Raw genomic sequence first — 25,422 nt, 5'->3', positions numbered from 1 at the left:
GCAGGGCAGCCATTTGTGGGGCTGTGATAGTGTTTATATGTAAGTGAGCATCTGACTTGGTTGGAGCTTGCTGATTTAATGGAGGATGCCTCCAGTCTAGCAAGTGAGGGCCCTATAGGATCTTCTAGGAAAACTTATGTTTAAAGGACAGATAATGCCCTAATTTTGCTCATTTGCAAATCATTTCTTTAAGTGAAAATCACGAATACCATAGTTTTTTTCTAAAAAGTAAACTTAAATACTTTTAGAGGGACTTGAGAGCTAGAAAACTTTTATTTCCTACTTAGAGTGATCTTTGCCCTTGCCTGCCTTGCTGTGGTATAAGAAATGGAATTGTGTATACAAACAGTTATTGTGGCAGGGGTTATTTTTAGATGATTTCTTTGTATAATCTTAAAAAATATGGCTTGTTATGCAAATTATACCAAATATGGCTCTTACTAACATAATTTTGGGGTAGTGTGAAGCTGAATTTTAGGGATTTGGGAAATAAATGTGAATTATTTTTATTAAGCTGTTTTGTTAAAGATGACTAATTCTGATTGACAATTTCTATATCACAGATTGACTTATTATTTAAAATTTTTATTACTCATGTTTTGGAAAAGATTCTTTGAGGGCAGATTAAGTAAAAACGACCACACAGAGTAGTGTGGTAGTTATGTCTCTGTTAGTCAAAATTTCTAGCAGTTTTATTTTTAAAGATTTGATTAGTCATCTGGATAGAAATTTCAATGTATTGCTTTTGCAATTACAGCTATCTTAGAAGAATTTCTTCCAGAGAAATCGAGCAAGAATGACAATTAATTCTAGCTGTTGGAGTGAATTTTATGTAGAATGTCTGTGAGTTCAGTCTTCAATAAACTAGGAGAAAGCTCTTAAGTGTTGTAATTTCACAACCAAAGAACTTTGTCAACCATTAATTAGTCCACTCGTTAGACTGAGTTATTGAATGAAGCATTAGTTTCTTCAGCTTATTTATTTACTTATTTAGAGATGAAGTCTCGCTTCTATTGCCCAGGCTGGAGTGCAGTAGTTTGATCTCGGCTCACTGCACATTCTGCCTCCCAGGTTCAAGCAATTCTCCTGCCTCAGCCTCCTAAGTAATTGGGACTGCAGGTGTGCTCCCCCATGCCTGGCTAGTTTTTGTATTTTTAGTAGAGACGGGTTTCCCCATGTTGGCCAGGCTGGTCTCATTCTCCTGACCTTGTGATCTGCCTGCTTCGGCCCCACAAAGTGCTGGGGTTACAGCCATGAGCCACCGTGCTCGGCCTCTTCAGTTTATTTTTTCAGGAACTCAGTGTCCCCAGCACTATTGGCCATCTCTGTGGAGAACTAGTTCCAGTAGGAAGGCAACATTGGGGAGTTTTTTGTTTTTATAGAAGGCTTAATATTTAATTAAAAATTTTTTTAATTATGTTTTTTCATTACATTTGCATAGTCAGTTATATTTGTGTGTTTTAATTGACTTTGATTTTTAGAATTGTTTTAGGTTTACCGAGAAATTGAATAGAAAGTCCAGAGATCCCATATACCTCTTTCCCAGGCATAGGTTTCCCTCTATTATTAGCATCTTGTATTATTGTGGTACATTTATTACAATTGATGAGCAAAATAGGTACATTATTATTATTTAAAGTGCAGAGCTTACATTAGGGTTTACTCTGTTGTATAGTTCTTTGGGTTTTGACAAATGCGTGATGCATGTGTCTACCATTACAGTATCATGCAGAAAACTTTCACTGCTGCCAAACCCTCCTGCCCCCACTGCCTGTGCTTGTCTTCCACCTACTTACACCCTGCTCATACCCACTCCAACCCCTGTCAACCACTGATGTTTTTACTGCCTCAGTAGTTTTGTCTTTTCTAGAATGTCATAGTTAGAATCATAGAATGCATAGCCTTTTCCTATTGGCTTCTTTCACTCAGCAATTTGCATTTAATGTTCTTGTATGTCTTTTTGTGAATTGATATCTTATTTTTTTTTGTCATGGAATAATATTCTATTGTATGAATGTACCAACAGTTTATTATTCATTTGCCTATGGAAGCATATCTTGGTTGCTCCCAAGTTTTGCCAATTATGAATAAAGCTGCTATACACATTTGTGTACATGGACATACATTTTGAATTCATTTGAATACTTAATTTCTATTTACCTAGCATTGAGAACAAGTAGACACTGAGTATATAGATGAGGGTCAAGAAAAACACACCATTCCTATGGGAGTAAGATAGATAAAATATGGAAGGTTTAAAAGTGTGGGTCTTGCAAAAACACCAGCCTGTCTCCTGCCAGTGGGTAAATGGACCATGGGGAGAAGCTGGAAGGACATTTTTCTTCTTGATTACGTTTCAGAATAATCTAGAGGAGTGCCAATTAAACAGCCTTAACCAGTTGCGATTTTTGACCTAGTTAATTTAATTCCCATAAACACTTTTCAAATGCATTTATAAATTTAATATATTTGGTTCATTTAAAGCTTTCAAATGCTTTGATCTAACAACCAGAACTTCTCCATGTAATATATTAAATAGCTCTTCTTGTAAACCTAATATTTGTAAATTTAAGCATTCTAGTATTGGTGGGAACCTAGTAAAATTCTTTTACACCTTTCAATTTAAAAATCACAATTTAGAATAAATGAAATTGAAATTACATGTATAGTCTATTGCTATATCCAACTGTCAAAAACATAATACTTTATCACCTAAATATTAAAAACTGTCAAAATTATTACACATTGATTCCTAAACTTAACCTCAAAAGCTTAACACTGTGGGTCTGCTTTTAAATCATTATGTCTGTATTTAAAACTAAACATTTCCAAAGTCCTTGTCACCAGAGTGATTTATAATTCTCATCTCTGGAAGAATGGTCTTGTTATATAAAGTGGGTTATGTAACTTACCAGCCAGAGATATGAGACCTAGTGGAAGTCTGCTGCATGTACCCAGCAGTATTCTTCTCTCCCAGCCATTGACAGGTGCACGACACCATTTTGTATAGTCAGTATCATGGTCAGAGGATTCTAAGTCTCTACCTTTAAGTAATTATTTTATCTCATTTGAATCTGCATTCTTCTGAATCTGGAGGCACCTAACTTCCTTCAGTGAATCTCTTTTACTTTGAATTGATTTCTCTGTTTGTTTCATTTTTTTCCCCTATTGGTCAGATCACAACTCTTAGAACTTTTGAAATCTAATAGTACTGATCTCTTACACCTCTGTCTCCATAGCTATACTGCTAAAGTGTTGCTAGTGATAGCTATGTCTGACTGAGTTTCCCATGGAGATACTCATCTGCTTGTTGAATGACTCACTGACAGAACAGTAACCATGAATCATATGTATTAAGAAAAAGTAAAGAGTTATACTCTTTAACAATTCAGATGTTTGAGGTCTCTGTTGACATATTCTATATGAATGCATCCTGAATGTGTCAGAGTGAGTTTCAAATACAACTAAAGGCTTTTCATAAAAGTTTTGTTATGAAGTACCATATTAGTTTGTTTTTGTACGATATAAAGTACTGCTAGAGATTAGGTAATTTATAATAAAACAAAAGAGGTTTGATTGACTCACAGTTCCACCTGGCTGGGGAGGTCTCAGGAAATTTACAATCATGGAAGAAGGGGAAGCAAGGAATGTCTTACATGGCGGCAGGAGAGAGAAACAGTAAATCAGAAAGTGCCACACTTTTAAACCATCAGCTCTTGTGAGAATTCACTCACTATCATCAAAATAGCATGAGGGACACTACCCCCATGATCTAGTTACCTCCCACCAGGTCTCTCACCTGACAATGTGGGTATTATAATATGAGATGAGATTTGGGAGGGGACACAGCCAAATTGTATCATTCTGCCCATGACCCCTCCCAAATCTCATGTCTTTCTCACATTTCAAAACCAATCATGCCTTCCCAACAGTCCCCCAAAGTCTTAACTCATTCCAGCACTAACTCAAAAGTCCAAGTCCAAAGTCCCATCTGTCATAAGCAAGTCCCTTTTGACTATGAGCCTGTAAAATAAAAAATAACTTAGTTACTTCCAAGATACAATGGAGGTACAGGCATTGGGTAAATGCTCCATTCCAAAGGGGAGAAATTAGCCAAAACTTAGGAGCTACAGCCCCCATGCAAGTCAGAATCCCTTGGGGAGCATTGGGAGCATTTATAAATGCACACCCAAGATATGCTGAATCAGAGTCTTTGAAGCTGAGGTACAACAATCTCATTTTTTAAGTTTCCAAGGTACTTTAATATGTTTTCCTATTTGTAATTACTCATCTGGGGGGGCACAAGAAAAGTTATAAGGCATAGTTTCTGTCTTCAAGACTCTTGTGTCTAGCTAGAAAATGATAATGAAAACAAATGGCCCAGTTAGGCAATGCATTAGAGTTGATTTTCTGTTTGTGTGTTTGATTGGTGTGAATGAAGAGTAGTTTAGATATGACAGCATGGGATTAGTGTCCTTGATTTATTGTTGGATAAAGCGCCAGATAGACTGACTAGTATTGCAAGGTTTATTTTAGTGTATCAGTCATTAGTAATACAAATTACAAAACACACACTGACCTAAGATCCCTCTGCCGCAACGTGTATGATGGTGGTCAAGCAAGGACGTTTTGTAGAAAGCTTGGGTGAAGGAAATACGGTTCCAAGCATTCATTTATGAGGTGAGGAAATGAATCAAGTCTCAAGAGGTTGACTGACCTGCCTAGGGATGCATAGCTAATAGTGTAGAATTGAGACTATGGCTTGGCCTCCAGTGTTCTAGCTGTGTGCTTATTCTTACTCTGCTTATGCCCCTTGCCTCTATTCAAGTAAGTCATTAGCCATAATGAACGGTTTGCTATTCCAGTTTGGTGGAATCCACAGCAAGATAGCTTTCTAGTGACGAAGGCTGTACAGAGGGAAGACCATTTGCCCGCTCCCCTCACCCTACCCCATCTGTTCTTTTCCTTAGAATATAGTGCTTTCGTGGTCTCTGCTTGCTGCAATGTGTCTCTCAAGATTTAAAAACAAATGGCAAATTTGTGTCTCAGGAGTCTTGAGAAAACAACATATTACATGTAAGAAGCAAATAATTGTATTTTCTGGTTATTTTTCACACTTTTTACAAATGGTATCATAGCACGCTATGCCTAGTTTCCCTTTCTAGCATAAACTGTTGGTATTAATGAAACATCACTTATTACAGATAGTAGGGTTTTATGTAATTTATTCATTCAGAATCAAAGTGGAATGTGTTCCAAGTGCTTGTATGCATGGTGAATTTTTTTTTCCTTTTTGAAATTGTTTATTGCATTATGTTGATGCCTCATGCCTCCATCCTGTACTGACACACAGGTTTGCTTGCTGGGATGTTCACTTCAATGCAACCAACATATATTGTATGTTTACTGTGTAGACATCTAGAGAGATATAAAAAGAATGAAGGGTGTGAGTTAAGCTGACTATCATTTAAACTTTGAGATGAGGGGATAAGAGACTGGAAATAACTTGCTTCAGATGACAGGCTACACCTATTTTCCTTCTAAGAGGACTAGCTTATTACCTTGTCACTGTCACCGGAAGCTGTTGGCCTTTCAAGCTCAGATGTTCTCTACTCCTGACTTTTCTAGCCTGGCAGCTGCCTATCTTCCTTTCAAAGCCCTGTTTTATTTTAAATGAGTGAAAAAGAGAGCGGCAGGTGCAGTTTTCCTTGTTGGAGAGATTGGCAGAGTGATTTTCCAGAACTAAGGGATGAGTGGAGCTCAAGTCTTGCTTGTTATTTGAGCCATAAAGTTTGGAAAGTTTATGATTCTTAAAAAGAACTATTTAAGAAGGCTTTTAGTTTTTTAAAAAGCTATAGGGATTTGCCAAAAATATATCCAAAAGAATAACCAGAACCAGACATTCTTATAGAATTAACTATAAAACTCCTTTTGATATATTAAGATTTAGGTAAGCAGTGAGAACAAGAGTTAAAATAATCTTTATCTTTCAACTGCGATCTTTCCCATCCCTTCCTTTGCTAGGGTAGGACTAGGGGGTGGAGAGTTGGAAACATAAGGAAAACATGTGGCCTGAGTTCAAGATAGGACAATATAGTAGTTCTGGAAGAGATGTAGGAATTCAGACTGAGAAATGGTCCAAGATACCTTTCTCTTTATCCCTTCTCATGTTTTATTAACTTCCACTTCGATGCATTGCCATTCCACAATCAGTATGCTTTAGAAGGTGACAGACTTCTTACTATAGTTTCTCTTATACCAAACGGCCACAACTGTTCTACATTGAGAGGTTTAGCCAGTATTGCATTAGTAGAAATTCTGAGGAATTTTCTTTTACTTTTTCATTGATGTTGTGTCTATTTAAATTAAAGTGCAAGTGAATAAAGGGAAATAGAAGAAAGTACACACTCATGCACATACAGGTACATAGATGGTGGCATATGAATGGAAAAAGAAATGGGGGGAAAGGCACCAAACTGTGGTTTTCTACAGCTGGAATTTTGATGGATTTTTGTTTTTTGGTTTTGTACCTTTTGAAATTGTTAAACTTTTTTGAGGTGAATAAATTTTACTTTCATAATCAGGGTAAAAAAAGTATTTCTATTTGAAAAACAAAAGTCACAGAGAAGTTTTAGAACATTGCAACCACTCTATGTCTTATTGTAATGGTGGAAATATTTCATGTGTCCAAACCTGAAGAATATACAACACAAAGAGTGAACATGAACTGTGGACCTCAGTGAATAAAAAGTAATCAATATTAGCTCATCAGCTGTAAAAAATGTATCCTCCTAATGCAAGACATCAATAATGAGGGATCCTGGGAAGTCGGAGAGGACGGACTATATGGGAACCCTCTGATATTTCTGCTTACTTTTTTTTATAAACATAAAACTGCTCTAAAAATAAAGTCTATTATTTAAAAATGAAAGTAATATACAATATTGTTAAATTTGGGGTGGTAACTAAACATGTTGCTTAATTGCCTCCTTTTATGTCAGTTGCCCTTAACAGAGCACTTACTTACAAAGCAGCACTTACCTACAGCAGCACTTCCTTATGAAGTTTCTGTTAGTAATGATATTTTCATCATACTTACACAGGAATCAGCTTTCCCAGTGGAACAAAAGGAGCTGGGAAGATTCAAAGACTGTGGTTACAGAGGATACTTCTTATATTCTTAGTAGTTCCAGACACTTGCTTATGAAAAGGAGGAAACTAATTTTCATGGAGTGCCCACTCTGTGTTGGGCACTGTAGTAGCTGCTACTCATGTCCTCATGCAGCCTTTGTTACAGGTGTCATCCTTACATTATACATGAGGAAGCAGCTGAGCAAGATCACAAACTAGCAGAGACAAAGCCTAGAATTCAAATGCTATGTATTTTTTTAAAAAAGTAAATTTTCAGAACTCCTTGGAGTGCCCTTAGCAACAGGTATATAACAGAGCAACAGAGCAGTAACAGTCCCTGCAAGTTTAGTCAGAAAGATTTTGAAAAATTAGAAAAGCATTTTAATAGCTAATTGCATCTTTGGACTTACTATATTATACAACACTATGACACAGGTTAGTTTGTTATGTACTAGGCAAATTTAGTACCTTATTTTATATATTTTCTTACAAGATGCTATTTTGATCCTATGAAGCCTTTGTTTGACATTTTGGCAGTAACATTAGGCATCTAACTTCACTTTCTTTGTTCCTGTCAAACGATCCCCACAAGTACAAAGTGCTATGTGAGATTCATGTGAAGACTGTGAAGAGTTTGAAAGAAGCCGGCTTAAAGTGGAATGTTCACTTATTAGTGATTGGTGTGAAAGAAGGCAGTGAGAATGTGCACCAGAAAGTGATTTGGTACTACAGCCTAGGAAAATAAAGGCAGAAAATAAAGGAACAAGTGACACAGATTGGAGAAAGCAGAAGCTACTAGAAAAGACTTTTGAAACAAAAAGATGTCTTTCTCTCAGAAGAACTGGAGTATGTTAGACACAATCTGGAATTAAAACCCACACATCCATGAGCATCTTTGCATGCATACACATACACACGAACGGCAGTTTGTTGCAAAAAGTCAAATGATGGCTTCATAGGATCAATATAGCATCTTGTAAGAAAATATATAAAATAAGGTACTAAATTCACCTAATACATAACAAACTAAGCTGTGTCATTGTTTTTGCACCATTGCAAAAGTTGGTACCTGGAATCCTACTTGTAAAATTTATTAATTCAGTTAGTGTCTGAGTTAAATGAAGGCCTGGATTTACAAGTGAAGAGGTAAAATGACATTTCCTAAGTTGTTGTGTGGCTCTTTCATAGGAATGCCAAACAACCTTATCGTTAATGTTGCTTCTATTGGAGAGGTTTGCACAGTGACAGTATTTTTCTTGCTTGATTTCATTGAGACCAAAGCATCACTATTGTGCTTATAGGAAATGTTCAGCTGTTAATTATTTACCTTGCTTGATTTAGGTAGCTGAGATAAATTTTGATAGCTCCTTAAATTTGCATTTTCTTCCCTATGAATGGGAGTTCATGTTTGGCTTGAAGTCATAGGAAGTTGATACAACCAAAAATTTGCACCCAATACTGCTAGTTCTCTTCTAGTTTTAATATTTTGGTTCACTAGTTCATTAGTCTCAGTCCCTTTTTCCTTCAAAAATTCATACTTATTGTTTAATGTAACTCATATATACTTATCACACAGGAAATGCATATTTAAAAGCAGTGATTGATCTTGATTTTTTAGATTAATTGTGCAGCTTTATTAGATAATTAATGATGATTATTTTATTAATTAAGATTAATTGATGATGATATTCTTAAGCATTGGCAATTAGCTGTGTCCATCTCAGTAGGTTAACCTTGTATATATTAGATATATTAGTAAAGCTCTAAATTTTAAGGATTAATGCTTGTTAGGAAAAACAATATATCTAATAATAATCCTCAATATAAAGCATCCTGGAAAGCGATTGATCCAGTCTCCTTAGTGCTGGGGCTGTGACAGGGAATTCTTTGGTCTAAGACTCCTGGCAAAGCTGCCTGGGGCAGAGACCTAGATTCCTAGAAATGAAGACACATTCTCTCTGCATAGCAGAGCCAGGAGCAGTCTTGGGAACTTTCTGGACTGGAAGTGAAAATCTACCTGATGATTAGAGGGAGGGAAATGCTTGTAAAGGCATGGTATGGGGAAGTTCAATAGCCTGGAAGAAATCCAGATACCTTTTATACTATTCCTGCCTCAGATAGTGGAGTTTTTGACTATGATGTATATAGTGTAATTTTTACTGATACATAGGCCATTGTCAAGCTTTCATTTATATAGCATATTGAAATTTTTACTAGGGAAAAGATAAGCATTTTCACCCTGTTTTCATAGAGCTGCCAAGTTATGACTTTAGTTTTGTAATTTAAAATGAAATGGATTTAAAAAAAATAAATTATCATTACTTTCTGGAGTGCCCTTAGTAACAGGCATACAACAGCAACAGAGTAATAACATGCCTTGCAAGTTAGCCAGAAAGATTTTGAAAAATTAGAAAAGCACTTTAATAGCTAATTGCATAGGCATGTAATACTGGAGTTGGATGGAAGTGACCTGTGGAAGTGCAGTTAAGATTGGGAATTAGAAGGGTGAGTTCTCATCTGCTTTTGAGAAACCCTGACCTTTGTCAAGGAATTTAACTTCCCAGCCTCTCAGGTGGCTTTTATTGGGGAGCAGGGTAAGGAGGAATACACTTTTTACTCTACAAATCAAGGGTTTGGCCTAATGATATATAAGTTCTCTTTCTACTAATATTGTGTTTGTCTAGAACAGATGGTAGAAAGAGCACTGGCCTTAGAGTCATGAGGTGGGACTTCTAAATTCCTGTGCTAGAATATTGGTCTCTTCTACTCTAAAATGAAACATGAAGCTAGATTATTATCTCAGCATTTCTAAATAAAAAATTATATCTGTTTTCTGCCTATGTTCATGTTGTATTTGCATAGATTTGCAGAAAGCTGGTAGGAATGATCAGGTTTCATTTGTAAGTTCCAGATCTGTTGTTCATGTGATCTTAATCCTCTTTGCAGTCAACAAATGAGGGATAAGAAAATCTCAGTTTTTAAGTCGTATTAGAAAGTTCTTAAACTTCTCATATTAGAAAGTTTTTGGCTGCAAATCAGTCAGCCTTCACCCAGATGATTTAAACAAATATATAAACAAAAATGTATTATCTCACACAGTAAGTCCAGAGGAAAGGTGAGGCTTCAGATGGTTAGAAAAACCCTCCCCCATCTCTGTGGAGCTCTCTCCTTAGCTTTGGCTTAATTCTAAAATGGTGACCCTTAGGTTAGTCATAAGATGGCAGCTGGTGGCAAATGTCTAGCTGGAGAGAGAGAGAGAAACTTTTTCTCCATAGCACTTACCACAGTCTAACAAAATACTTATTTTACACTTTCCCTTTTTCTGATTGTCTCTCCCCACCAAAATATAAGCATCAGGTGAACAGGATTTTTACTTTTTTTTTTTCCTTTTGTTTCACTATTGTGTCTCCAGTACCTAGCACAGTGCCTTGCACGGAGTACTCAGTAAGCATTTGTTGAATGAATGAATGAGCTATCTTAACTCATTACATAAGCAAATATTGCATTGTATGTATTCCTGAGTCTTAAAACTATGCTCTCTATATTTTTGAAGGCATTTAATGATAGATATTACACTATGTAAATCTGGTTTAACATTTTTGGACATCATTGTTTTTATTCCACCTGTTAAATTATTAAATAGGAATATTATTTTCTGGGAAAAATTCACATCAGAAAATTGACGAAGCTCCTTATTTTAATTACTCTTGTTTTTCATTTTTTTTAAAAGATGGAGTGGTAGTTTAAAATTAGAAGGAATGAAAATGTCCAAATTTACATGTACAGCATGTAAGCAGGTAGAAGTTGTTTCTGCTAGCTCACTTTTCTGCTGTCTCTTGTTTGAATATATTCCCAACAAACCTTCTCATAAGACTTGTTATAGTACATTGTATTACTCATATCACAGGTAGTAGGCCCTACTGAATGCTAACCTTTTAATAGGCATGTACATTTTTATTTCAGGTAATCTAATGTTTATATGAGATTTTCTGAAAAAATAAAATTTGAGAATTTTTTTGTCCCATTGGTGACACTATTATGTCACTAAGTTAGGATGACAGTTAATTTCTAGCCATTAATAGCTGCTCTGTTAAGCTCTCCTAGAATAGTGCATTCAGTTAGTTTTATGTGAAAGGATACCCTCTTTTCCAACAGTAATCTATTCTGTGTATTCCTGATGGATGAGTCTTATAGAAGCTCACCTTTTATTTAACTCTCCTGTCTTTTTTGTATAAAACAATAATTAAACTCCATAAGAACCTGAAGAATAAGGACCCAAACCTTTGTCTCCAACTTTGTCCCCATTACTTTACTTCAAACATTTTGGTTTTCAACCAAAATAAACTAATATTTTCCCATCTGTGACTCTTGTTCTTTCCCCAAACTCAAATTCCTTGAGCTTAGAATGCTTCATCTCATTGTAGTATATCCACAGGATCTTCTCGAGCAGCTCCTGTGGCACCTGCACTATAAGGTTTCACACTTGGCTTCATTGGGAGTTTTCTCTCCGACCTCTCCATTGCCCTAATATTTCAGTTGTTTGGTTGTTACACTCTCATGGCACTTATAAAGATCTGCTGTAGTAAAGTTATTTATGGTTCTTCTCACCCACTTAAGAGGAGTAGTTTTGCTTTAAGATCCTTCTTTGAGCTGCCACAGTTTGTGCTGTTGCTGAACATGTTCTTGATTAGCTTCAGGAATGTTTGAATGGAGACAGACTCATTTTGTTAGAAGTAGCTGATCTGCACATTTCCATCACACTAAGCAGTACCCCAAGTTCTAAAATGGGAAAAACATATCTATTTATTTATTGAGGTAGTAGGAACAAAAGGAAAAATATAAAAGCCTATCAGTCGCTCAGTGCCCCATGCCTGAGTAGGTCAGAACCAGGATCAGGGAAAGGGGTACCTGTGGCCAACCATAGGTGTCATCGGTAATCACCTGGTTGTGGGTCCATCACTTATCTTGGTTTTATGAGATAATTCACTTGGAAGGAATGAAAATCACCTGAATAACCAACATGGTACCCAGCATTCTAATGTTGGGGCTCAGCCTCTGTATAGGCTCCTGTCCTACCATCACCGTTCCCCTCCTTCCTCCCCTCATCCTTATCAGGAACACTTTGTTTTCTGGTTGATCCAGTCCATTTCCCCAAAGCTCTCCTGTGTGGAGGAGGGGCAAGTAGGACCTGATTGCTCATTATTCTCTTTCCTTTAAGATCCCATCAGAAGCATTTTTGGGTGGCAAGAATACTTACTTATTATGTTTCAACCGCTTTATCTTACTTAGGGAAGGAGAGTTTGTACTTGCACGTATCAAAACATTTCTCTAGGCAGTTTATGCCAAGCAATCTGGAGGTGTTCTTGGATGCTTGTCTACTCCAAAGCTAAGCTACACATAGTATGAATTTTGCTTATATTCCAGAAGGAGTAAAATCTTGGAAGTTTTTTGGAATTTGCCGTATCTTTCCATATCTTCCAAGGTTAGATAATCACAAACAGAAACAGGTGTTACATACATATTAGCTGAATAAATGAATAAGTAAATAAATACCTGCCTAAGAAGAGAGTAGAAACCAAAGGAATTGAAAGAATATTTTAATTAATTTTTATTAACTACATTTATAATAAAAAGAATAGATTATACAGGTAAAATATTAAACGAAATAATTATGAGGAAATAAATGGTAAACCACCACTGTACCCATACTTTATTCCTGTGCGCTTCCACGCAGGTAATTTCTCTTCATAGCTTCTGGAGTATATCTACCATCTCTGCTTTCTTTTTAAATACATACAGTTCTCAACTTGATGTTTTCCCCCATAGACATGTTACAATATTGGTACTCTTAAAGAACTAGTGTATATTTTTAAATATCTATACAATTTTTCTGTTACATAAATGTACCATATTTTATTTAACCAGAATAAATTTTATTTAATACAATGAATGACAGTTTAGGTTATTTCTAGTTTTTTACTGTTTATGAAGAACATTGAAATGACCATTCTTATTAATGTGTCTTTGTTTGTTTCTGCCCCTGTTTCTTAAAAGATAAATTCCTAGAAGAAATGCTGGTTCAAGGGCTACAAAAAATGTAATTTTTGATAGATGTTGATGAATCTCCCTTCTCATCACAATAACTCTGACCTCAAACAGTGTACAAATGTATTTATTTCTTCACATCCTTGTCAGTGTTATTATTGGATTAATTTTATTCCAAATCTCATGCGTTAATTAGGTTTTCTCTCTGATTGTCCTCCTTCCATTCTATTCATTTTGTGTGTGTGTTGTGGGTGGGGGGTGTGAACAGACAAGCATTAAGTTTTGTTTTTTTTTTTTTTTTTTTTTTTTTGAGACAGTCTTGATTTGTCACCCAGGCTGGAGTGCAGTGACATGATCTCAGCTCACTGCAACCTCTGCTTCCTGGGTTCCAGTGATCCTCCTACCTCAGCCTCATAGCTGGGACTGCAGGCATACATCACCATGACTGGCCAATTTTTTTTTTTTTTTTTTTTTTTAGTAGAGATGGAGTTTCACCATATTGACCAGGCTGTACTTGAACTCCTTACCTCAAGTGATTTGCCTGCCTTGGCCTACCAAAGTGCTGAGATTATAGGTGTGCACCACCTCGCCTGGCCTGAGCCACAGTGCCCAGCTAGTTTTCTCAGAATTTAAACTCTGCAGTGTTTCAGGTAGAAGCCTGGCAGTATGGCCTGGGAATCAGACCTGACTCTTGGCCCAGCTTGGCTTTTGGCTCTCTGTTGCTACCTTGAATAAGTCCATTTTATTTTTTTATTCTTCCTTTTCCTGGTGGGTAAATATCAGAAGCTTAATGCCTACTTGACTGTTTTTTCTAAGTCTCTGAGATTGAATTGGAGTAGCAGAGGGCTAGTGAGGGGAAGACACATCCCAAATTGGATGATTTTTGACACTCTTCTGGGCCACAGTATTCTTATCTGAAATAGTGCATCAAATGTGCTAAATGTCTTTCAGTGTCTGATTAAATCTGTCAGTCAATGAATCCATAATCAAAGTGATATGAAAGAAACAAATGTCCCATGCTAATAACACTAAGAGGTTCCTATTCCATCTAGTGGGTTTCATTGGGGCTTTGAAATAAATAATTGAAAATTGATATAATATTATTTTTGCCTACTCTTTGGCTGAATTTATGACCATCCACAAGTACCTTCTTATGTGTTCTCCTTCTCGTCCCTTTTACTACTCTGTTTATTGATTTGTAGAACATATAAAACCCACTTTAAACTGGCAACTTCCAATTTTATCATTGATAGAATTTGGATGTTTGTCCTTTCCAAATCTCATGTTGAAATGTGATTCCCAGTGTTGGAGGTGGGACCTGTTGGAAGGTGTTTGGGTCATGGGAGTGGATCCCTTATGAATGGCTTGGTGCTCTCATGGGCAATGAGTTCACTTAAGATCTGTGTGTTATAAAGAAGCCTGGCACCTCCCCGTCTCCTCTTGCTCCCCATGCCCTTGCTTCCTCTCTCATCATGCGATGTGCCTGCTTGCCCCTTACCTCCCGCCATGACGAAAATCTTCCTGAGGCCTCATGAGAAGCTGAGCAGATGCAAGTGCCATGCTTGTATAGCCTGCAGAATTGTGAGCCGCATAAACCTCTTTTCTTTATGAATTACCTAGTCTCAGTATTTCTTTATAGCAACACAAAATGGAGTAATACACTTGTAATTGTCATATTGTCTTGTACAAAGTGATATTAGATTTTTACACATGACATTCAACCATTAATTTAGGGATCACAAACTTAGAGGTCCAGCAATAATAGGGTATAAGAGCTCTGCCCTCTTGGGGATTGGGGAGGGTGGGGAGCCATAGCAGTGATGTTTGTTGAAGGGACCGGTGGTACATAGCTCTAGCCACATATCTTTTACCCACATCATGAAGCACAGGATGGCACAGATTCTGATTTTTATAGAAAAGCCAGAGTGTTTATTTATGTGAAATTTTCTGATCTTTAAATAATTGATAAACATTTAAAAATATTGCACAGGCTACATAAACCAAGTCTGTGGGTTGGATCTGGTTCTACTGTAAATACATATATGGTTAGAACATCATCTTCCTTTTCTGATTGATACTGTCTTATTGTTAATAACTTATGCTGAATAAAATGTTGGGAGACAATTTCGGTTTCTGACATGAGCTTTTAGAAATAAATTATACTTTCAAAGCAAATCTTTTACCATCTTTCCATAATCTGAAATGTGTGTGGAAATAAAATAATGTCTTTTTAGTAATAACATTAATAGCTAACATTTCACCCACTTATGAAAGGAAAACTCCTAATGACATCCTATAGGATATTTCTTTGCTTCTTTTTAAAATTCTGTGACATCTACAGTCTCCATGTGTTTGTCAGTTAATATGAAAATGAGAATGGATTTATTTTTGATCAATATATTCAGGGTGAACTAAACACATTGTAATGAAATAACCTATCTACAGCAGAGTGCAATGCTAGATACTGTGCTCCTTGCAGCAATTTATGGAAGATCCTGTAATGATTTTATTTTTCTTGTTCATGGATGCATTATTCAATCAGCACTTAATAGGCTTTTTCTCTAAACTCAGCACTGAATTGAGTGCTATGGAGATAGTAGGAGTAGGTGTAAATGAGTGAGTGGGGGATATAGACAGGTGGAAATAGGTCATCAGGTTATTATAATACTGTGACAGGACAGCACTGCTGAGGGAAGGTTAGAAAAGACACCTCACTTAACCTTGGAGGTCAGGGAACAATTCCAAAAAAAAAATGATAACTAAATTAAGATCTGAAGAGATGTATGGGTGGGAATTAGTGAGGCCCAGAGGCTACAGGAGAGGGAACAGAAAGGACCATGTCTCCTAATTCTGAGAAACCATGGGGCATTGAAGGTCTGAGAAAATCACCATATGGCTGGAGCTCCAAGTGTGGTAGGAAGTGGGGAGCTGCCTGGAGACTTCCCCATCAGGAGGAACCTATTGTGCGGGCTCTTGTAAGTCCCATTACGCAGCTGTTGAGAGGTTTTTAGAAGAGAAGTGACTTGATCAGATAAAGACAATTTTCAAAAGCCGATTTGAGCAGCATTTTCCCCTTAAGCTCTCTCTTTACTTATTACTGTCTTCTTAAACCTCTTTAGACCATGTGGTGATGCTGCAAGTGAACAGTTTTCACAACAATCAGGATATATCTGATGTCCCGTTAGTTTTCTTAGCTTCAGGATTTATGCCTTCAACAGCTAGAAGGATATGAAGATGAAGGGAAACCATGGTCACATCAAAAAACTAGGAATGGATGCAAGAAAACTAAGACAAAAGGAAAAGCAGAAAATACTTATTTTATTATGAAAACAGAATTGTACTGTATCAGGAGTCAGGAGGCCAGCATTTGAGACCTGTGACCAAATTCTTTTTATTTTTTAGTGTCTTCAATTGTCAAATGAAGGGTTGGATTAGATGTTCTTGAAGGTGACACTCAGTTTTACAGTTCTATGAGGGTCATTTCAGTTGTGCATGATGAATCAATCACCCTGTGTATCAGCCAGATTACAAATGTATTTAGTGCACTAAGCTTTTATGTGCCTTTGTGTGTGTGTGTCTGTGTGTGTGTGTGTGTGTGTGTGTGTGTGTGTGTGTGTGTGGATGTGTGTGGTAATGTACATGAAACAAGATGAAATCTTAATAGAAAGGGAAGTATGGTTCAATAGAAGGTTGAATGCATTTGAGAAGGTGATGGTAATGCTAATAATGGGTGGATGTTTGTCATAGCTCTCAGGAGCTGCTTGTCTCTTATGGAGAGGCAGGGTGCATGAGCAGGAGCTATTGCCAATACCAGTCACAAGTGTACATGCGGAGATTGTCCCCTCAACTCTTTGTAACCCAAATTGTGCAGGAGTCAAATACTTTCTTAATTAGAGGAGTGTATGATCAGATTACCTCTTTCTCCAATTCCTCTGTTTGGCAGTGGAAAGAGACATGCAAAATTTGTGGAAATTTTGAGGCCATAGTAGAGAAGCTTGTTTTTCTTTCTATTGCCATTTTCTTGAATACCTGTTTTTTGGGTTTTTTTTTGTGTTTTTTTTTTTTTTTTTTGTTTTGTTTTTTTAATTATCACGACACTTCAAAGTTACCTTGTTCATTTATTTATTATTATTATTATTTTTGGGACAGAGTTTTCCTCTTTTGCCTAGGCTGGAGTACAGTGGTGTGATCATATGTTAGATTCACTCGAGGTGGCTGGCGAAATATTAGGGAAATATTAGGAAAAGTTATAGGTTGTAGTCTCAAACCTTTTGGAAGGCCAAAAGGTTTTATTGGGACAGGCTGAAGGCAGCCAGTTCATTAAGTTAGCATAGGGAAAAGATGGGGAAAATAAAGACTTCCCCAGTTAAGTCTGTTTACTCCACATTCCTTTGTCTCTACTCTAATTTGTTTGTTCATGTAAAGTTTGTGTTGATGGCCGTCTCAGGGGAAGGTCAAAGAGGAATTACCTGTTAATGGTGTTTACTCTGGACCATGAAACCTAAAGCTTTTATCATTCGTAAAACTACTCTTTTGACCGTGTTAATTATCCACAAACATGTTGACTTAGAACCTCTGTTATTAAATCTATTCTAAATAAATGTAAAAGTTACAGGAAGTTATGGTCAGTGAGTTACAGTCACCCTCTGAAAGCGGCTGATGACCATTCCTAGCCCACTCAAATTAGTGCATGTGAGTGTATTCATTCATCTGTTGTTAAGTCAGAGTCTGCAGGACAGACCTGTGCAGGTGGTGATCAATCTTTCAGGTGGTGACCCCGATGTAATCAAGGTCTCAGGTGATGACCCTGAGGTAACACTTCCCACAATCATAGTTACAGTATAACCTCAAATTCTTGGCCTCAACTCAAGTTATCTTCCCACCTTGGCTTCCCAAAGCCCTGGGATTATAGGGGTGAGCCATTACCTCTGGCCTACCTTGTCAATTTGGTAACAAAATATCTAACATGCAACTTATTTATTTTTTTCTTTAGTCATGTAATTAACATGCTAGACCATACTTTTATAGAATATGTTGAATGAAATCTAGCACTTCTAAGGTGTTGACAGGTTCAGACAAGTAGATACTGACTTTAAAGGAAAAAGTAGGCAACTCCATTCTTTCTTATTTATTTATTTATTACCTTTCATTTTCTGTCCCCAAATAGGAGACTTTAATACATTTTTTTTTTTTTTTGAGATGTCATCTTGCTCTGTCACCCAGACTCCAGTGTAGCGGCATAATCACAGCTCACTGCAGCCTCAAACTCCTGGGCTCAAGTGATTTTCTTGCTTCAGCCTCCCAAGTAGCTGGAACTATAGGCACGTGCCATCATGCCCAGCTAATTTTTATTTGTTACAGAGATGGGGTCTTGCTATGTTGCCCAATCTGGCCCTGAACTCCTAAGCTCAAGTGATTGTCCTGCCTCCACCTTTCAAAATGCTGGGATTACAGGTGTGAGCCACTGTGTCTGGCAAACCCTTTAACATTATTATTTTTTTGTGTTAAAGTAGTTTCCCTAGTATCAAGGAGATTTAGGATGTCTTTATTATCAGAAAAAGTTGGAAGGAGAATATTCTTAAGCTTATTAAATAACATTTTGCCATGTGTAACTTTGCATAAACAGTTTTATTGTTATCATCATAAGCTTCTAAAAAGATATAGATGTATAAATCTTATGTGTAAAAGAATACACCAATAGCTATTCACATACATTCATATAAAGAGAGGTTGGTTTAAATCTATTCAAATAGCAAGGTCAGGCACAGTGGGTCATGCCTGTAATCCCAGCTCTTTGGGAAGCCAAGGTGGAAGAATCACTGAGCCCAGGAGTTGGAGACCAGCCTAAACAACACAGCAAGACCTCATCTCTACAAATAACTTAAAAAAAAAAAACAAAGAAGCCAGGGGTGGTGAGGGGTGCCTGTGGTCCCAGCTGCTAGGGAGGAGGATCACTTGAGCCTGGGAGGTTGAGGCTGCAGTGAGCTATGATTATGGCATTGCACTCCAGCCTGGGCAATAGAGGGAGACCCTAGCTCTAAATAAATAAATAAATAAATAAATCATACATAAATACAAACCCAGTCAAATAGCAATAGCTAGTATGATATGAATGGTTATTCTTCTTAACTAGAAAGCATGAGGGGCTTGGTGTAAAACCACACATCCTTTTTTATCACATACTTTGTAGTGTTCTTGTTAATTGTACATGTAACCCATGTGTAATAAAGTATAAAATAGTTAAAATGAAGCAAACTGCCTAACGTCTTTTAAATCTAGTTTTTATGGCCAGACCAACATTAAAAATTAAACAGAAAACCTTTTATCAGGTCTTATAGAAACCCTCAGTCCCGAAATTGTCTCTTTTTCACCTGAAGACAGTACCTGGATTATAAACAACATCATTGCCACTGTTGTTGCCAAGTAAGTTTCTTTTCTGCAGAAGTTACTAGCAAGGTGTTTGCATTTGAGAAGAACCACATGTCTAGCATTTATGTAGTACCTGCATTTATATGGATCTTTCCCATCACAAATAGGAACAAGATTAACCAGAGCATGGTACAGCAAAGGAGGGTGGGTCATTTATGGTTGAACTAGCAGTAAATGGACATGGTAAGATTCAGAATGTTTTGCACTAAGTAAATGAATTTTAATGCAGGAAAGTAACTATTTTGACAAGAAACAGATTTAATAAGTTGGATTAATATGTGATAGGAAAGCAAATTATAGGCTGATACAGGGTCTGCAGTGTACCAGGATACAAAAAGAGATCCTTAATATACATATTTTCACCGGTACTCAAGTGAGGAGGGATTAAAAGTAAAGAATATTACTGCAGTTACAATGATTCATTACTGTACTGTACTTACATATTGTATAGTTAAACACCTGTATGCTTTTTATTTGTGTCAGTTCTCTTTAGCAAATCCACTTGTAATAAAAAACTTTTCCAGATATCTCCTTTTTAGTATAAAAGCAATATATCTTTATCGTAAGCAATTCAAATGATGCAGAAAGGTACATGTAGAAAATTAAATTGTTTCTATATCTCTCCTGTCAGCTATAACTATAATTTGGCAAGTAAATGAGATATAACTTTGCAGTTAAAAGTAGTTTTACTATGTGTAGTAAAAGTGAATTTCAACAACCTTATTGCTATCAAACTGTGGGCTTGAAGAAAAAGTTGATGTTTGTTGTGGTTGTGGCTTGAGATATAGTTGGCTCCTTGGGTTTTATGGGTAGTAATTCTGGAAAAGTCAGGCAGCAATCCTTCCAATCCACTCTGCTGAGAAAGAACACATAAGATGAAAGGAGCCTGTGAATGCCCATTTTTTCTTCCCGGAGGCTGGAGGTGAAGTGATGGAGGATGGTCTTTATGTCATTGTAATCTCTTTTTTCCTAGTAGGGCATCAAATAATAACCTAGAAAATTATCTCAAATATTAAATGTTTTTTCCCCTTTATTAACATTAACACAAAAATGTAAACAAAAAACCCCAAAAAACAAAAAAACCACCACCACAGTGGGTATCTAATAAAATGAACTTACTCCAATTTTCCATATTATTTCAAAATTTATTTTAAACATGATGGGATTAGAGTTTAGATGAAATTCATCTCTTCCAAGTTGGAGTGAAAAATTAAGATGTTCTCAAAGTACGAGGCCAAGGTTTGAATATGGCTGCTTAATGTGAATCTGAATCCTTCTGCCAACCTAAGCGAAGGCTCCCTGCATCCTTGTATCCTACTGGGACTTTGTCAGAGCACAACTACCTCTATGGGCAGGTGTTTTTCTATTTTTGTATGGTTTTGACATCACAGCTCCCAAATTATTGTTACAATTTTCACCCTTAACTCTTAATTGCAAGTCTTTTGCATCATGTGCAATTGCACCTTTTCAAACCTCTCTGGTGAAATAAATTTAAAATAAATTTAAAACATTGCCATATATTTACTTAAAATTTATGAAGAAACCAAGGATGCTGGAATTACTAATGCTAATGTTACAGGAGTTTTGTATGTAAACAGTGCAAAATAACATGTCGTATATTTATGATATTATTAGGATTACATGGAGTATGATTTTGACAGTGTTTGTCTTGACAAGGGAGACACACTGGCTCTAGAACTTGTAGGTGTCAATCTCTGGACTGACTTGGCAGCTAGGAGACTCTCTTGCCTTGCTAACTGTAGTATCTGGCACCTTGCTGGGACCAGTGGCTGCTGCCTTTGGCAGCCTCAAAGTTAGTCATGTCTGTCACCTACTGTGATGTTGGTAGATATCGTAGGCTGTTTTCTGTCCATTAATGCCATTTTTACTGCCATCAGCTTTGAAATTAGTGGCTCTGTCCTTTTCTAAGTACACATTCATTATGTTAATCTCAAAAGCAAGAGGCCTTGTTTCAAATTCAGATGTTGGTATTTATTTAACTGACAGTGTGTTTCAGAAGTTTATATAAATATTACTGAAATCTAAAATCTGTCATAATTATTAAGATTTATTAGGATGTAATGTGGAGGCTTTGAGGTTTCATGTAGAAATGGTCAAAAATATAATATAAAAAATGATATGACACTTTTCTATAATATTAGTCACTATCAGGAAAAAATATTTTCTTTCCAAGATGAACGTTGGCAGGAATTTGATTTAACTGAAATTGTGGGACAAACACAGTAGGAAATGATGGGTATGAAGATATTACTTCGAGAAATGAGAAACAATTTAGGTGTAAGTGGTAAAAGAAGAAAGGCAGTAATTCGGGAACACGGTTTAAAAAAATCCTGTCAAAGTGTCCTCAGGGTGTGAGATTTTCACTGAAGTGGAAGCTTTAATACCTTCATGGAGCTGTTGCCAATAAGGATGAATCATCTCTGAATTTGACAACCTGAGGTATTAACTTGAAAAATGGAATTGGACAAGATTGCAAATAATGCTCAATAATATGTTTCTAAAACTTGTTTCACAAAGCCATGTGCCTTTCTTACAACATGATATTCAGGGTTCCTTAATTCATTTGATCTGAAAAGCTCCTGTGTTGGCCTGGCCAAGATGATAAAACCCTGTCTCTACTAAAAATACAAATATTAGCTGGGCACGGTGGCAGGCGCCTATAATCCCAGCTACTCAGGAGAATGAGGCAGGAGAATTTCTTGAACCTGGGAGGCGGAGGTTGCAGTGAGCTGAGATCACGCCACTGTACTCTAGCCTGGGTGACAGAGCAAGACTTTGTCTCATGAATGGATGGATGGAAGGAAGGAAGAAAGGAAGGAAAAAGGGAGGAAGGAAAGGATTTACCAGGAGTAAAGAAGACATTACATATTGATAAAATGGTCAATTCACGAAGAAGCCATGGCAATCCTAAACATGTATTCAGTAAACAACTAAGCTTCATAATACAAAAAGCAGGAACAGGCAGAATTCAAATGAGTAATTGACAAATCCATCATTACAGTTGAGGATGCCAGTGTGCCTCGTTCAGTAGTTGATGGAACCACTATTCAGAAAATTAGTAAGGATATATTAATAGAAGAACTCAATGATATTATTAAATAATAGGATCAAATAGACATTTATAGAGCTCCACCGCCAACATCAACAGAATACAGATTCCATACACGTGAAACATATATCAAGTTAAACCATATTCTAGATAATAAACTTTACAAATTTAAAGAATTGAAATCATACCTGACCATAATGAAACCTAACTAGAGATTAATAACAAATGACAGATAAAATAACTGAAGGAAGTTTTATGTAAATTAAGCCTTGTTTTTCTGGCTAGGTACTGTGTGATAAACCTGTAGTTCCAGGTGAAAAAGGAAAATCACTTGAACCCAGGGGTTGGAGATTATCCTGGGTGATATAGTAAGACCCCACCTCAAAAAAAAAAAGTCTAAAAGTCTTGTTTTTCTACCTTTCATTTTGAATTGTTATTGACTTGGAACACGTGAAAATAGATATATGTCACATGAAAATGTGCCAAAATTATAATGATACATATTAGTTGTTACCCATGATAAATTGTCTCTCTGTCCACTTTTACAGCTTCTCTGTTAAAAGGACTAAAACATGCTAACATAGTGCTACTTCATGACATCATCCATACCAAGGAGACGCTGACCCTTGTGTTTGAATATGTGGTAAGTAAAATAAGACTTTTAAATTTAGACATTTAAAATATGAATGCAATTCTTATAGTGTTATAGAGTTTTGTTTTTAGATTGCTGTAGTGGTTATTATTTTATCTGAATACATGAGACTTGTAATTTTGTGTAAAATAGTGCCCCTAAAAGAGATTATTGAATGATATGTATATTAAAAGAAAAACCCAGAAAAATGTAAGTTGAATTTTTATCAAATATGTTATCTATTTATAACCTATTTGTTACTAGGTTACATGGTAATTTTTGAGTTTATTGCATAGGATTAAACAGCCTGGTGGTGATCTTTATCAAGGAAAGCTCATAGGCAATAAGAATGTTTTTTTAGTTTTGGACTAAAACAGACTGATGGTGATCATTATCAAAGAAAGCTCATAGGCAGTAACATTGGTTTTTTAGTTTTGGACTGGTAACTTCGTTTCTCAAAAGCATGCTTATTAAGACTGTGTGTGTGTGTAGGAAAGCCTGATACTTAAAATTTAGACTTCAAAGTTTTCCCCCTCAGTTGGTATTTCAGCTATTAATTAAAACTTCCAATTGCATAGCACACAATGTAATGATCTTATTGTGTGAGAGTATTACTGCTAGAAGACTTGGACCTGAACTCTAATTAATCTTTCTCCATTTCTCTTAGAAAAACATATGGTATTTTTGTAGCACCACTTCAGCATTTAACTGTGAAATCGTGAAATGTAACCGTGATAATTAACATCCCAATTTTCACAGATGGATCTAAGAACATGTAATTTATAAGACACAAATGACATTGGTGCAGACATTTATTGAGAAGAATAGCTGTTGTTATTGTCAGTGTATTAGGATACCATTTTGTAATTACCATACTACTTTTTTAAAAAATTTGAAGTACTTTCCATTTTTCCTTAAAAAAATAAAAGAATGAATATTTGCAACATTTTTATTTTGCTAATGTCTGCCTGTGTCTGTCATTTGAAAATTGTTGTCTTATGAAGAAGCCATTTATATTGTCTATTTACATATAAATGATAGATACATTTGAATAATATGGTAATGTGACTGGAAGGACAGCTAGAGCTGAGCAGTTGCATATATTACGTGGCACCAAGAATGGATGCAGATTCACACATCAATGCAAACATAATTTCTTTTGTTTAATCCATGATTTTTGGAGTTAATAATGTATTCAAACTGATTTAGACTTGGAACTTTTGATATATATTTTTAAATATGTCTAGTTTACATATTTCAATTAAATCTAGATTTTCCTTACTGTACTTTTGTAATGTTTTGTAGAAAAGAGATTTCAAAAATGTACTTATTCTCTCCCTCAAATTAGATGATTAAATTAAAAGGAAGGAAAGTAGCTTATGCACCAAAATCAGTAACATTGGTAAAGAAACTAATAAAAGTATGTGAAAAGATGTCCTCCAAATCTTTTTTTAATTTTTGAGATGGAGTCACACCCTGTTGCCAAGCTGGAGTGCAGCAGTGGCACGATCTTGGCTCACTGCAACCTCCGACTCCCAGGTTCAAGCAATTCTCCTGCCTCAGCCTTCCAAGTAGCTGGGACTACAGTTGTGAGCCACCATGCCCAGCTATTTTTTGTAATTTTAGTAGAGTTCGGGCTTCACCATGTTGGCCAGAATGGTCTCAATGTCTTGATCTCATGATCCGCCCGCCTCGGCCTCCCAAAGTGCTGGGATTATAGGTGTGAGCCACTGCGCCCGGCGTCCTCCAAATCTTACAAAAATAATGATATATATTTATGTGTCTAAAATGCACATATTGGATTAAGTGTCATTTGATGATTTTGTATTTGTGTTGCTGCCAAACAGAAGGAAATAAATTCACTGTTCTGCATTATTTACTGATTAACACTGACTTTTAAACATAATCACTTTTCTTTTTGTGACTAAAATTTTCCCCAGTTCCAGTTCTTATGGAGACATCCCATGTCCTTTTAAATCAACCACTTAATAATATGGGCATATACGGTATCTACAAGAAACATTTTGTTCCAACTTTTCCATGGAGTTTAGACATTGTGTAGATTACCCTTGTCTCTTTTAGAGAATGAGGTCAACTTGGGTCATTTGTGGCTTAT

The 25,422-nt window shown here is 36.3% G+C and overlaps 1 protein-coding gene across 9 annotated transcripts in view; it reads left to right on the top strand.

Moving 5' to 3' along the window:
* The window catches only part of CDK14 (cyclin dependent kinase 14), a 602,339-nt gene that overhangs the window by 247,973 nt on the left and 328,944 nt on the right, over positions 1 to 25,422 (top strand). For all 9 annotated transcript variants that reach the window (XM_032253088.1, XM_032253082.1, XM_032253085.1 and 6 more), the window contains one exon: positions 23,224 to 23,318. In XM_032253088.1, the coding sequence (XP_032108979.1) occupies positions 23,224 to 23,318 (95 nt within the window). The remainder of the gene's footprint in view (positions 1 to 23,223; positions 23,319 to 25,422) is intronic.

Source organism: Sapajus apella, unplaced genomic scaffold (genome assembly GCF_009761245.1).
Source record: "Sapajus apella isolate SASKATOON/1434 unplaced genomic scaffold, GSC_monkey_1.0 scaffold81, whole genome shotgun sequence".
In the NCBI taxonomy this organism is placed as follows: Eukaryota; Metazoa; Chordata; class Mammalia; order Primates; family Cebidae; genus Sapajus; species Sapajus apella.
The sequence above is the reverse complement of the archived record's forward strand: the minus strand, read 5'-3'. Positions and strand labels throughout refer to the sequence as shown.